General features: G+C 39.3%; 1 protein-coding gene across 2 annotated transcripts; it reads right to left on the bottom strand.

The window, feature by feature from the left end:
• Positions 1 to 2,553: 2,553 nt before the first annotated feature.
• On the bottom strand, positions 2,554 to 13,296 carry tm7sf2 (transmembrane 7 superfamily member 2). 2 transcript variants are annotated; one of them, XM_062406116.1, is made up of 11 exons: positions 13,202 to 13,296; positions 11,952 to 12,034; positions 10,976 to 11,172; positions 10,296 to 10,350; positions 9,703 to 9,897; positions 8,547 to 8,650; positions 6,756 to 6,875; positions 6,456 to 6,624; positions 6,293 to 6,373; positions 5,425 to 5,547; positions 2,554 to 3,293 (listed from the first exon to the last, which is right to left on the bottom strand). In XM_062406116.1, exons 2-11 carry the CDS (start codon positions 12,025 to 12,027, stop codon positions 3,133 to 3,135), a joined length of 1,281 nt encoding a protein of 426 aa, XP_062262100.1. In that variant the 5' UTR covers positions 12,028 to 12,034; positions 13,202 to 13,296; the 3' UTR covers positions 2,554 to 3,132. The 2 variants fall into 2 exon arrangements, with proteins under 2 accessions (XP_062262100.1, XP_062262101.1); XM_062406117.1 differs by having other exon boundaries at positions 11,952 to 12,061; positions 13,202 to 13,291.
• Positions 13,297 to 13,532: the final 236 nt, after the last annotated feature.

Below are 13,532 nucleotides of genomic sequence, written 5' to 3'. Positions count from 1 at the left end.
ACTGCGATGGGGGAAAACAAATAGTCTGTAGCTGTGCTGGTATTTTTGTAAGACATGTAGTGGAACATGAAGGTTGTTGCTATGTGGGTAAATTCCTGAGGCATTTTTAAGGCTATTTTAAAGTAGGAGCCCGACTCAGGTGTAGTCAGACGGGTCTGTTCAAAAATAATTTAGTTATTAAATTTTAAAATCAAATCGCAGTATATTTCTTATGAATGAGCCTTCTGCCTTTTGAGGTATCAGTGTCTGTGTTAGTTTTACTCCTGATCACAGATAGCTGTAAAAGAGGAGGAATAGCACATCAGCTGAAGTAATCATTGACTTATAGTAGATAAATATACTGCACATATATCTATATATACTATTGACAAGAATTTATCTGTAGGCTACTTCATTGTGGCTAAAAACCCTGTAGTAAAAATTCAGCACATCCATGAAGGGCTAGAAGTGCTGTCCCTCTCCATGTTACATGTAAGTGTTTGCATCCCATTGTATTGATAAATCATATTGTGTCCTTATGTCTTTCCACTGATAGAAAAGAGATGGAGTTGCTGCGTCTGAATCTCAGTTCGATAGAAAAGTCCCTGAGAGAAGACACTACAATGTCCTGTTAGTTAACAACCTGACCTTCGGTACTGCTTGGACACAATACAAAGAGCATGTGTGGAAAGAGACAAGCTTTATTCTCCTGAAGGTGCTGTACAGATGTAATGTGTGAGGATGGTAGACATTTCATTCACACTGGTTTGCATGTCACAATATGTAAGGACTGTCTATACGAATGGAATGTTACAGTGATTTGTCTTTATTATTCACTGACTAATGATAATAACGGAACTCATATGAAAACTAGAGAACTCGATAGAACGGATAACACCTCCGTATCCCAACAGTCTGTCTTAAATTCAGTCAAGCTGCTTCAAGTGACCCATGCTTATAGATATCAGTTCCTGAAATGTCTCTGATCGCACAATGTTAAATAAAGAAAAAAACAATTCCTTAAAAACAGACAAATAAACAACCTTACCAGCAAGCAAGAGGACAGGGTTGAAAACATAACCTTTTTTTGTGGAGGGTATAACATTAATATAAAAATTTACCATGTGTTTTTCCAGACAGAATTATAAAGTGAAATAAACATACACCCAGTAAATACACCCACATACATGCATATACATACAACCCTTTGAGGCGTATGTACTAATTCAGCATGAATCAGTCACCATGCAGACGGCTGTGGCATTATACAAGCAGAGCCGTAATTAGCTTTTAGCATATTGAAAAACAACACAAAATAGCCTGAGCGCTGTGTGGGCGGGGCCAGAGGGCAGCTGTACTGAAAATGGCTTTCAAAGGTGGAAAATGAGGGGTTGCAACTGCTAAGAGCAGTTTAGTGCATGTTTACAGAACAATCATTTGCAGTGTATGGTAAATGTAGGGGGTGTATGATTGAGAAAGGTTCATGATGGACCACGTTTGAAGACAACACCTGCCTGTTAGTATAAAGAGGTCAAAATAAGTTAGAAAAGAGGTTCAGCATTGGAAAAGAACACACATGCAACAGTTTACAATGGAACATTTTCTACTTAAGAACCTTTTCAAAAAACTGTCCTCACAGTGATGCACCTAGAAAGGTCCACAGCTATACACACAGTAACATTTTAGACTGTATCCTACAAACAAACAGTGAGAACACACTGTCTTGATCGCCATTGTCCTACATTTAAAAGACTTTAACCCTTTGCAATTTGCTTCATAAACATTTTTCAGGCACATTCCCTAATTGTATAACTCAGCTAGACTAGTAAGGCATTAGTTAAATGTGTTAAGTTAAACCAGAAACACACTCACATGACGCAGCCAACCAGACCTAATAATTCTTCCTTCTTTAGATTTTCCCCGGTGAGATTTGGTGGCGATCTGACGAAAATGAATTAAGACCCATTCAATCTGACTGACAATTTCATACTTTTTTGGATCCTTTTATTAGTAAAATTGAATTTCAGACACTCTTCAGCCTTTTTAAAGGCCACCCGGTATGCACCATGCAATTTATGAAACACCCTTTCACCTCCACATTGACTCAACCTGCTCAGAAGCATAAAAAAAGAACATTGCTTTCATGCTAATTGAGTCAATTTTCCAGGGGAGTCTGACAGTTTTACCTGGTACTAATATATCTCATGTACTTTTTGTTCCTTTGGACTCATTTATGCAGAACAGATTCCAAGCTGAAGTGTGACAAGTGCCTGGTGAACATCTGCTATTAAGAGTGTATGGAGAGAGGATCCTTCTAAACAGGAGGAGAATAAAAGGGTGGAGATGGTTGTTAAAAAGGGAGCCCAGCTTTAAGCTGATATCTTTACAGGCTAATAGCTGTCTGTCAAACTGTCACTGGTTTTGACTGAAATCTTCACAAAACATAAATGCATTTTTCTGCATATTTAATGTTAGGTCAATATTGTAAAACTCCCCCATATTAAAGTGAATTGTCTGTCTTCTCTTCCACCCTCAGACAGCTTTAAATACATGCAATGAAGATACCTGATGCAGTTCTCTTTTGTTTTTGTTTATTTCAAATGTATCTCACAAATAACAATACACAACAAAGGAAGACACTGTAAATAAACATGGTAAAATGGGGTGACCCAGTCATTTTGGAACGGAATAAGACATTATTATTTACCTGTTTGGTTCAGTTAATGTTTGTTTTCTCATTAAAAGTAAAAAGAGTAAATTGATAATATTTTCCCTGATTTCATCACAAGGAATCAAAAGGCTGACCGTGTCATGCTGGAAGGCTTCAGCCTCAAAAAACTCAGAACAGAGACTTGTAATGGAGACTGATTTTACCTTGAAGCGGATCACGTTGCTGTGAGGTCTCAAAGTGAAAATGCAAAGAATTTGAAGGAGTGATCCATCATTTTTCTATCTGGACCGAAGGGCCTGCAGGTGAGAGCTGATGAAAATTGTCAGCTCCCTGCATGTCCCCGGTAACAGCAGCGTTTATTACCTGTGGTTCATGTAATTGCAAATTGATTCACATTTAAAGTTACCACTGGGTTCCTCTGCAGAATCACAAGGATATTTTGCGATGGTTTTGGTCCCGTTCCAGCCGACGGCTTTCTTTTTTCAGTAGATATATGGGAAGATCCTGTAGGGGACGCGGCGACAGTAGGTGTCCCACGCTATTCCGTATTTGGTCCGGCACTGTCTCTCGTCCCGGTCCTCTCGGTGGATCAGCAGCACGGCGAAATATATGACGTAGAAGTAAGGCATTATATGTGAGAATCCTGAGGAAAAGAGAAACATGGACTTTTTAGACGAAGGAAACAACAACATATCAATGACATATCAGTAGACCGCCAGTTTGAGTCAATCAAGCTGCACCAAATTTCCCACACTCATAGATTTCAATTCCTTTAATGTGCCTGGCGGTTTTTCATCAAGATCCATGAATTGTTCCCTTGGAAAATGGTGAAGTTAAAAATTGCCAAACTTTCAATGTAGCTGGACCTGCCCCCTGATCCAGAGCTGCACTCAAATTGAATGGGAACTTCCCTAACTCCTACCTGTTCAGTAGCTTTGTGTAACCTTCCTTAAAATTAAACACACAAACCACCTAACAAACTGACAAGGGGGAAGACATAACCTCCTTGACAGTGGTAAAAACTATAAAATATTTATTAACCATTCAAGAAATCATGAATTTCAAAGGATCAGAAAAACACAGAAAAACGAAACCATTATTATTGTTACACGGGGTTGTTTATAAACATGACGTGTGATTTTTTTTTTTTTGTCTGATTTCTGATTAATTGCTAAACTTAATAAAAAAAGAAAACAAACAAAAAATGTTTGTTAATATTGACATCAATTTTGAATTATATCGAACAGGCTGAAATCAAGAGAACACCCTGTTCTACAATTGGCTTTTCTTTCAAATGTTCAGTCGAATACAAGCGCAGCACAGTTAGTACCAGTGAGATTAGGCTCATTATGTTCTTTGAGAATGTGATTCACATTGTGATTGAGAAAATATCCTCTCGTCTTATTCTCACTGTTTCTGCGATCAGGCTTTACATGCGGCAACTTCTGAAAAAACATTCTATCGTTTGCCTTCTTTTTCTTGTTCTTTTGACGCCATAATTCAGCTGTTTCAGCCAGAAACGGCTGTACATCTCAATTACAAAGGCGGCTACACAAGTGACTCACTTGAAGTCGAATACCAATTAGCACAATGTGTCAGCTGGAACAAAAGTCTGACAGTCGCCATTATGAGGACGTTTTCCAGGGAACATAAAGCTGTTTGCGGAGGATCAAAGTGAGAGTGTTGCTGCCTTCACTTCTCCTGCACCAGTATTGAACAGAGTATAATTACATGATGAGGACAGGAAGGAAATCATAATGACTAATGCTGGGTCCATGCAGAACTGATAAACAGCCACTATGTCTATCGGAAACTGGGGAATACATAGTTTCAGTATTGATGTGAGAAGCTGACTCTTCAGATAAATCAACAGAGATTTTATTGTATTTTCTTCTGGGCTACAGGATCTTATTTTATTATTTGTTTAGCAGAAGTAAGAATGTTGTCACCATCCATGGACTTGCCACAAGCTACAAGATTGCGTAACATTGTTATGTGCACCTGTAGAAGCCACAAGTTTGTTTATCGACTGCGTCTTTAGTAAAACCTTTATTCGCGATGTCAAGGACGAGCATTATGAATCCTCAGATGTCATAGCGGTGTCTGATTGGTCGGCGCTCGCTGTTACCGTGGAAATGTTGACGACAACTGAGAAAAATCAGGTCGGCTACGATCGGTTCCTTTACATGACGTTTATCACTGAGAGGCCGTGATATTCTCTTCCAACTTACTGCAGTTTTTAAGAGATGAGGAAAAGAAAGTCCAACAACTGTAAATCACTACAAAATGGTTAAATTAAAAAAGAAGAGCTGGAAGTTGGGATTATTAATCAATGGTCTACGGGATGCGTACTTCCTTCTGGCTAAAATAATGATGTGGACAGACTTGTACCTTAAACTTTTTTTCCATTTTCCAATATTTGTTTTGCTCCAAATCTAATGTTTAATGGGCCTGGTTGCAGGGTTAAAACTTTTTTGAGAAATTGACTTCTGGAACCAGAGTCGCACTAAAAGTGGGCAGTCACTGCTCTGCTCTATTATGTTGACTCACTACAGACAGAGAGCAGGAGCACAAGTTCCACGGAGAGGATGTGGATTGCTCTTCTTCAAAGGTGTTTCAGCAGGCAGAGGTCGGACTGAAGTGATCTATGTTTCAAATATATATCTGCACCATTGCTGGAAAGATTATGTCACTGAAAAGATCTCCAGGCTTGTCTTATGCCTGTGTGACCTGCATGAGAAATGAGGCTCGCTGAGGCTTTTAAGCTGTCTCACCACATGGCAGGGACCACGCCAGGGCCATGAGGAGGTCGCCGAGATAATTGGGATGACGAACGAGACCCCACCAACCGGACACCAGCAGCCGCTTCCCTGTTGCCGTGGCGATGGTCTCCAGTCCTGCAGGGAGGAATTGCAGAGGAGGAAGGAAACATTTGCTGATCACCGAAAATAAAGTCTACCTCCGTACATTGGTCCACTGGGAAGCAATATTAAATCCACAACCGTGTCAAATTTGATTCACAACTAAATTTTGAAGCCAGTGTCAATAAACTTATTAGATCTTGTTTCTTTCACCGAAGAAATAAAGTAAAAATCAAATCAGCTCAGTCCTGACCTAGAAAAGCGTGTTCATGCCTGTGTCTACTCGCGCCTGCACTACTGTAATGCACTCTTACATGCACCAGTCAATACCCAGAGTCTCAGCTTCAGTAAGTGCAGAACACGGCTGCTCGCATTCAACCAACCCCAAGCGTAGCACCCGTTTCTCTCCCTCTTGCCTCCCTTCATTGGCTTCGATTTAGAATTAATGTTATTCCTGATTTGAACTGGTGTTAACAGAAGTTGTTTTTTAATAGTTTTTATATGCTATCACTTTCTATTATGTTTCTTATTTGTTTTGTCAAGCTCTGTTCTGTGTTGATTTATTCCCGTGTATTTTGTAAAGCACTATGTTAATATAATTGCTGAAGAAATAGCCTTTCATTATTATTATAAACTCCACATCTCCTTCTCTATGCTGACACAAAGGGGAATTATTCCTGTCTTCACATGAACAGCATGAAAGGTGAATTATAAAGAGTATATTTAAGCGTATTTGTAATAATTTGGAAAACACATTGGAACAAATAAGAGAGTAACTGACGTGCAACACTTGGATGTGTAGGTTCTCGTCTGAACTGGTTCTTCTGCGAGTTGGATTTTCTGAATATATAATATCCAATACCTGATAGCAAAGAGATAGAGGTTAATATCATCATAGTCATGAAACTCTAAATTTTGCAACCTCGTGAAAAGAAGCTAATTACCATTCAGTGTTATTATAACTGCGGCTCCGAGCCAACTCAGAGTCTGTGGATGCACAACCAGGAAGGCTGCCTGCAGGCCGTATGTGAAGGGAACCCAGGCCAGGTCTCCAAACACCAGCATAAAGCCAAAACCATCATGCACAATGTCCATGGTTGTCAGGACAGCCTCCTGTGAGGAGCACAATGAGATGAAGTCAAACACATGTGATAATAAGCAGGATTAAAATGGCCAGGTGCCTTATTTGGAACTGTGAATTGACATTTGAATTGAATTGACATTTGACACCGCTGAGCCATCACCTCATTCCACAGAGCGTCCGCCACATACAGCAGCTGGAAACTGTTGACCAGTAACATGGCGAGGGACGGGGACCCTCGAAGCTCCACCTCCTTCATCAGCATGCCCAGGTTAATGACGACCTAACAGGAAGTGAAGACCAATCGTCACTAGTTCGACAGTTTCACCTGAACATTTGTGGATAAACTCTGTGAATCAGTTCATGAATGTCGTGACTAGGGGTGTGAACAAGTAAGTTTGTTGGTTTGTGAGCATGAAAATGCAAAAAAATGCTAGGGAGGAACATGACCCAAGGAAACATCCATTAAATTCTGGTGTGGAACCAGATCAGGGGGCGGATATAGGAATGAGTTTTGCAAACCATACACTGTTCGCAGGGTGACCTGATGCAATTTCAGTCACTTCACACAGTCACTAACATCTTGAATATAAATGTAAACACACAAAACTATAACTTTAAAAAAAAAGAGGCCTGTAACTCAAACTATGGGTTTATTTTTATCCAAGAAATATTATACACTACCAACAATAATTCTTATGCTTCCATTATATAATCTGGGGCTCTGAAAAACCTGCAATTGTAAATTGTTGAATCTTAAAAGTAAATAGTTTGCAACAGGAAATTAAAATCTCCCACATACTGTCTGTAGCCAGTTGGTGGAGGCTTTTTTTGTCCTCTCCTACGCACACAGCTTTAAAACATTCAGATGTGCAAAGATTTGACTCCAGAAACAAAAAAAAACAAAAAAGAAACCTGCAATAAAGGACTCGTTACATTTTACAGCACGACTCTATCCTTTGACTTTTCATGTTGATTTTTGTGATTGTGACAAAGATGCTGTAATTCTAGTTAAAATTCTAGCTTGTCTAAAGGGCTTCTTTTTTTTTTATCGGGTCTGATGACTCAGACAAAGATGATGATGCACACCCCTGTGCTCCAACTGATCTCTTACTTTGTCAGGTCATCAGGGAGAAAGCTCAGTGATTCTGACAGTGTCAATCTCATAGTCCACAAATTCTACAGTAGATGACAAGAGAGCAACATTGCCACCTGTTGGTTTTGTTGGGTTCGATCATGTTCGTGTTACTAAAAGGTGGAGTAGTTTATTCTGGAGAAATGATGATGATATTTGAATTTAACAGCAACACAAAAACACTCCTGTCTTTAGTGTTGCTACAGAAGCTCCAACCTCCTTCTGTGAGTTATTTCAACAAAATAACAATAACGTATACTCTACTGTCAGTGATGCATGGAACAAGGAATTAAAAAAAGCACAAAGAAGAAAATAAATGTAAGGTTTATATCTCTGAAGCTATTTAGATTTAGTCTGTATACTAGAGTACAAACAGCTAATTTACCATAAAAGGTTTATCTATATAATCGCTGAATTTGTGTTTTGGATTAGAATAGTGCAATATACCTTAAAATTATAAGCATCTAAATTAAGAGGAAAGATTACAAAAGTATTCTAGTTTTAAGCACCCCAATCCAAATGTCACAACAGATTTGACATATTTAAATATTTAGATTGAAATGTCAGTCTGTATATTTATTTATTCATGTTTTGGTTTAAAAAAGTTTTTTCTGTTGTTGTGCTGCATCGTTTGAAGATAAACGCTGGTGATCAGCAAATGATATCCAATGTAAATGTATTCAATTCAATGACATTTAATAAAACTGGTCTTGGCAAAGGGACAATGACAGTTTTCTTCAGATTAGAGAACTGTACATGAACCTTTTATCAGTGTCTTGATTATCTACTAATCTGTTCACTTGTGCAGGTCAAACTCACCCAGCCAATCAGACCTGGTCTGAGCTCACAGAAATATTTAAGGTCAAAGTTTCCGATCCGAGGATTTAACTCCCGTCCAATGAAGAAATCGTACAAGGGATTTCCTAAACAGAACAGAGAAAGAAAGACAAATTCACAGGAGGATTTGAAATACAGTTTAAATCTGCAATGTCTGCAGATACATGATGTGGATACAAAGTGGAGAGGGAATTCATATCAGCTCTCAACACAACAGGCATTATGTCAATTACTTTATTCTCTAAACCAGTCAACAGCTAATTAGCAATTAGCTGTAATGTACCTGCGACAAGAAGGTTATGTTTTCGTCTGCTTTTGTTTGTCAGTCTGATAGTTAGCAGGATCACACAATAAGTAAAGGACGAGTTACCAAGATGAAAGGATGCAGCATTGATCAGGAGAAAAGCCATTACATTTTGGTGCAGAGCTGGATCGATTTCACAGATAATAGTTCATGGATCGTGATGGGAAAAAAACAGGCAGGTTTTCAGACTAATATTTAGGAGTCTGTGCTGGTTAATATCCAATTAAAAATGTGTATCTAGTGAATTTAATTGTGGTTTAATAAGAGCAATCCTTGTTTTTAAAGTAACTGTTGGGGCGCAGGGGCGCTATGTGCTCAAGGTCGAGTATAATGTTTATCATCATTTGTTAAGTGTGTTGTTTAAAATTACTTTTTTCTTTTGCTAATTAGGATGAAACAATACATCAGCAGCAGATGAAACTGTGGAAATTGGTCATAAAACAAAGGATGCTGCTAACATGGCAAAAAATGCTAAACAAACATTTTGTCACATCTCTTTACAGCTGGGTTTGTTTTGTTTGCTTTCTCTTTCCTACATTACATGCAAGGGCCATTTTCACATGTTAAATAATCACTAATGTTAACTGAATTTCTTTCCTGCTTGACTTTAATAACATGGTACCGAAAAAAAACTAGGCTTTCTGTGCTAGACTGTTCACTTCATGCCTGCAGGCTCCTGTGGAACTTGGCCGTTACATAGTTACCCAGAGGAATACCAAGATCCTTCACTGAACAATAAAACAGGCGTTCGGTTGCACGGTGCATCCCCGCTGGCTGTTTTAGAACAGTATTTTAAGCTGGATTCTTTCTTCAGTGATGAAGCTCGGCTCTCACCTGTGTTGCCCCCCAGAGCGAGCGCATGGGAAGGCGCCCAAAAGGAGCGGATGTAGAGGTAGACGGAGAGCAGGAACGACATGGCTACTGCGCTCACCGCCAGAGGCAACAGCAGCTCAAACAGATGCCCAAGAGGAGCCCCGAGCCCCAGAAACAACAGCAGCAACACGCCGGTGACGCACAGGCCATGAAAACCTGAGAGAGAGACACACAAACAAAACCCAACATTGGAGCAGCGGGGGAGCGAGATAAGCTCGCTGACACAGGCTGGTATTCAAACAGACAGGGGAAAGTTGGAAAAGGTGAGATTTTGTGTTGTGTAACTAGAGTAACACAAGGTCAGACAGTGTGGAGTTGAAACTAAAATAACATGAGTCTCACTTAAAACAAAGAGTAACAGTGGGTTTATAATTTACTACAGTTGAAGCTTTACAAATGTAAACAAATAGTCTGCATATTAATTTGCATATGTGTACTTTTCAAACAGAGCTATAAAATGTAATAGCTATTCTTATTTTTACTTTACTACACTACAGTACTCACATTAACGTTTGTCTTTAGTGATCAATACTAAACGATAAACTCTACTTTACCATTAATGGGATACTTGAGGCGTGTTCCATCCCTCAGCACTAATCCTTCAGACACCTGCAGGCAAAAGGACTTATTATAAAAAGTAAAGTGTTCACTAAAAGTTACACAGTCAATAAAAACATATCATCACAATTTCTGCAATATAATGATGGACAATCGTGTGTTATTTGTTGGAATAATTAAACACCCAACGCATACCTGCAAAAACCAACGTTGGTTATTGATTATCAATGTGTTTTCTTTAATACTCTATAGACCAGAGGGAATCAAACTTTTCAGCCCACGATTTCCAAAATGTAAAAGAGACTACGACCCCCATCATATCAAAGGATGTTGATTTCAGTGAGTTCATAAACAATTCACCTACATTCACTTGTTTGAATGTTTCCTGTGCTGATGTAATCTACTTGCTGCAACTGATGCTGTCACTAATCTGTTGTAGTCACCTCAGGAGTCACATGGACACATACAAAATCAGAAGGCTGATTATTATTTGCATGGTCTTTGATTTGAATACTCGATGAATTTTAGCCTTTGGAACAACTATGAAGAAAATATGATATTGAGATTTGCTTTAATTGCATTTGACTTCAGGAAATCATCTCACCGCCCTCCTTCTGTATCAAATACCCAAAAGATGAAAGTTTAATCTTGACCCAGGCTAATCAATGTGTCCTACCTTTCCTAACGGCATCAAGTAGAGGAGGGCATGGTAAGCGATCCATCCCAGAAGAAGCAGGGGGGCCAGAGGATCCCACAGCTCGTCACTGGAGGGGAGCAGAGGGGGCCATTGGAAGACAGAGGCTTCAGGGGATCGACTCATGCAGATCAGGAACAGCACCGTCAACGGAAGAAAGATGGGAATGCATAAAGCACCTGGGAGGTGACAACACATTAGAGTGAGATGACAGACGGTGTTTAGAACACTTGCTTGACAGTGACAGGAGATATAGGCACTGACATTAGAAACATGTTCATCTATTATATCGGATTCATGTTGCAAATGTAGATTATTAACTGTGAACAACTCAAATGACTGCAATATTTACACTAATACTTTTCTGTGTTGGTGTAAGGAAGCTCCTGGTTCAGATCAATATTATTAGAACACATGATTTTACTTTGAAAACTGAAAAAACAATTGGATGTGATGTCCAATTCAGGGAACAGAGCAAGAAACAAGGCACACACACACAGAGAGAGACTTGGGTGGTTGTGATATTCTCACTTAGAGTTGTAATGAGAGATTGATCATCCTATTATTTTTTATTGAAGTATGATCTAAAACCTGTACATTTCCTTGACACATGACATACTACATTTATTGTAAACAAACAGTAAATTTGTATAAATGTTGTTTGTGTTAGCTGTTATCACCGCCACCTTTTATTCCTCCATTTCTGCCTAAAATCAGCTTTTTTTCACTAAAACACAAATAACCTTAACCTCTTTCCCATGTTTCACCCTCAATGTAAACTGGAAAAGCAGCAACATAGGATATTAGAATCATAATAGATTCCCCCTTACTGTTTGTAAACAGAAGCAAGAAGAAGTGACACATGCTATAAAAGGTGGCGGTCGAGGTAATGTAAAAGCAAAATGTGTTGATTAAAGTAAAAGTGGAGGCGAGGTGAGATGTCTCTGCTGTGACTCACCCAGGGTTCCTCCGAATTCCCTCTCTGTGTCATGTGAGGATCTGGGTTTGGATGCTTGATTGTTTAGCCTCATCATTGGACTCCTGTGAAAAGACAGAGGCCGATGAATCCTAGTCCAAAAAATTAAAATCGAAAAGAGCAAATGATTCCCAGTGATCAGATGGTAATGCCAAAGAAAGCAGAGCCTCCTGATGATGTTGAGTTGTTAATAAAGAAAAGTGATATCTACATAATGTTTTTGCAATTTATATTAACAGAACATTATGCATATGTATGATCTGCAGTGAAATGTGCTTATATATTATCTTGTCTTATGTAACTTATGTTATATATAAGTATAAGGCTTTGTTTAACTCTCTTAACTGAGCACAGTGTGGGCCTCTTCACAAATACACATCCTTGTTACCAGCAGAGGTGTAGCCCCACAGTATTTGTTCTTTATGCATTTTACTTGGAACTCTCTCTACATCATTTACTCAACAGCCATAGAAAGCAGGGACTTGTACAAACTGTAAAACAATTATCACCTCATATTCAAAACTGTACTAATAAGAATGATGACAGATGCCAGTAGATTAGGAAATAGTTAGAAAGCTTCCTTTAAACAGCTCCATTATAATTAAAACAATTAAAAAATGTACTTGTGTAGCTCCAAGGCAAGGTGGAGACTTTGGAATATTATAGAGAAGACAAACAGATCCTACATAGAGCACACCCTTGCGGACTGTGGGCGAACATCTGCCTCGGCTGGTTTGGGAGAGGGGAGAAAGATGAGGGCGAGAGACAGAAGGGGGGCAGAGACCAGGAACAGTTGTGTAACAAAACTGATAACCTGTCAATGCTTCTCTGATAATATCCCACATTCAAAACTTTGAACGGGACTTCTACCCTTGATACAAAGTGCAGTTGCATGCGGTTCTTTTTGTTGCAATAGAACTCATAAGGATCTGATGCAGAGTTTTCTCACATGATCAGAAGCAGCTTAGACAAGTCCAGAGTCTCCACTTGCCTCAAGGAGGTCCTAAATGTAGTGGATCACACTATGAGGAATTATGCATGTGCATTAAAAGTATTATATGATCGCTACTGCTGTCAACAAACGTCCAAAGTCCAGAACATTTCTGTTCATCTCCCCCTACTGATGCAGAACTGAACCAACCGCAGTGAGAACAGAGACTGTTTGGTGACGCGAGCGTAGAGAGTAAACAGCTGCTTATATCAAAACACGGTTAGGAAATGTGAGATCTTACCGGTGTGTAACGTGGAGCTGCAGTTAAAGTGTAGGAACTCTTACGCATCCATCGGTCCAGCAGCCTGCACATTGAAACGCCCCCCGACGCACACTATTTTCTGAAGGAAATTGCCTTTCAGCCAATGAGATTCCGCCGTGGTCATCAGAAGAGGGTGGAGAGAAGAGGGCTCAGCCAATCGGAAGAGGTGTTCAGGTGGCGAGTGTGCTGCACGCTATGTTGAAAAGGGGGCTGGCAGTGGTTGTGAAACACCTGAATTACAACGATTTTTTTTTTACTATAAATGTTATTACTATATTCTTACTTTGTTCTCTTTCACTTTGAGTCTTGT

Source organism: Platichthys flesus, chromosome 15 (assembly GCF_949316205.1).
Source record: "Platichthys flesus chromosome 15, fPlaFle2.1, whole genome shotgun sequence".
Lineage (NCBI taxonomy): Eukaryota > Metazoa > Chordata > Actinopteri > Pleuronectiformes > Pleuronectidae > Platichthys > Platichthys flesus.
This window is presented reverse-complemented; position numbering and strand designations above follow the sequence as displayed.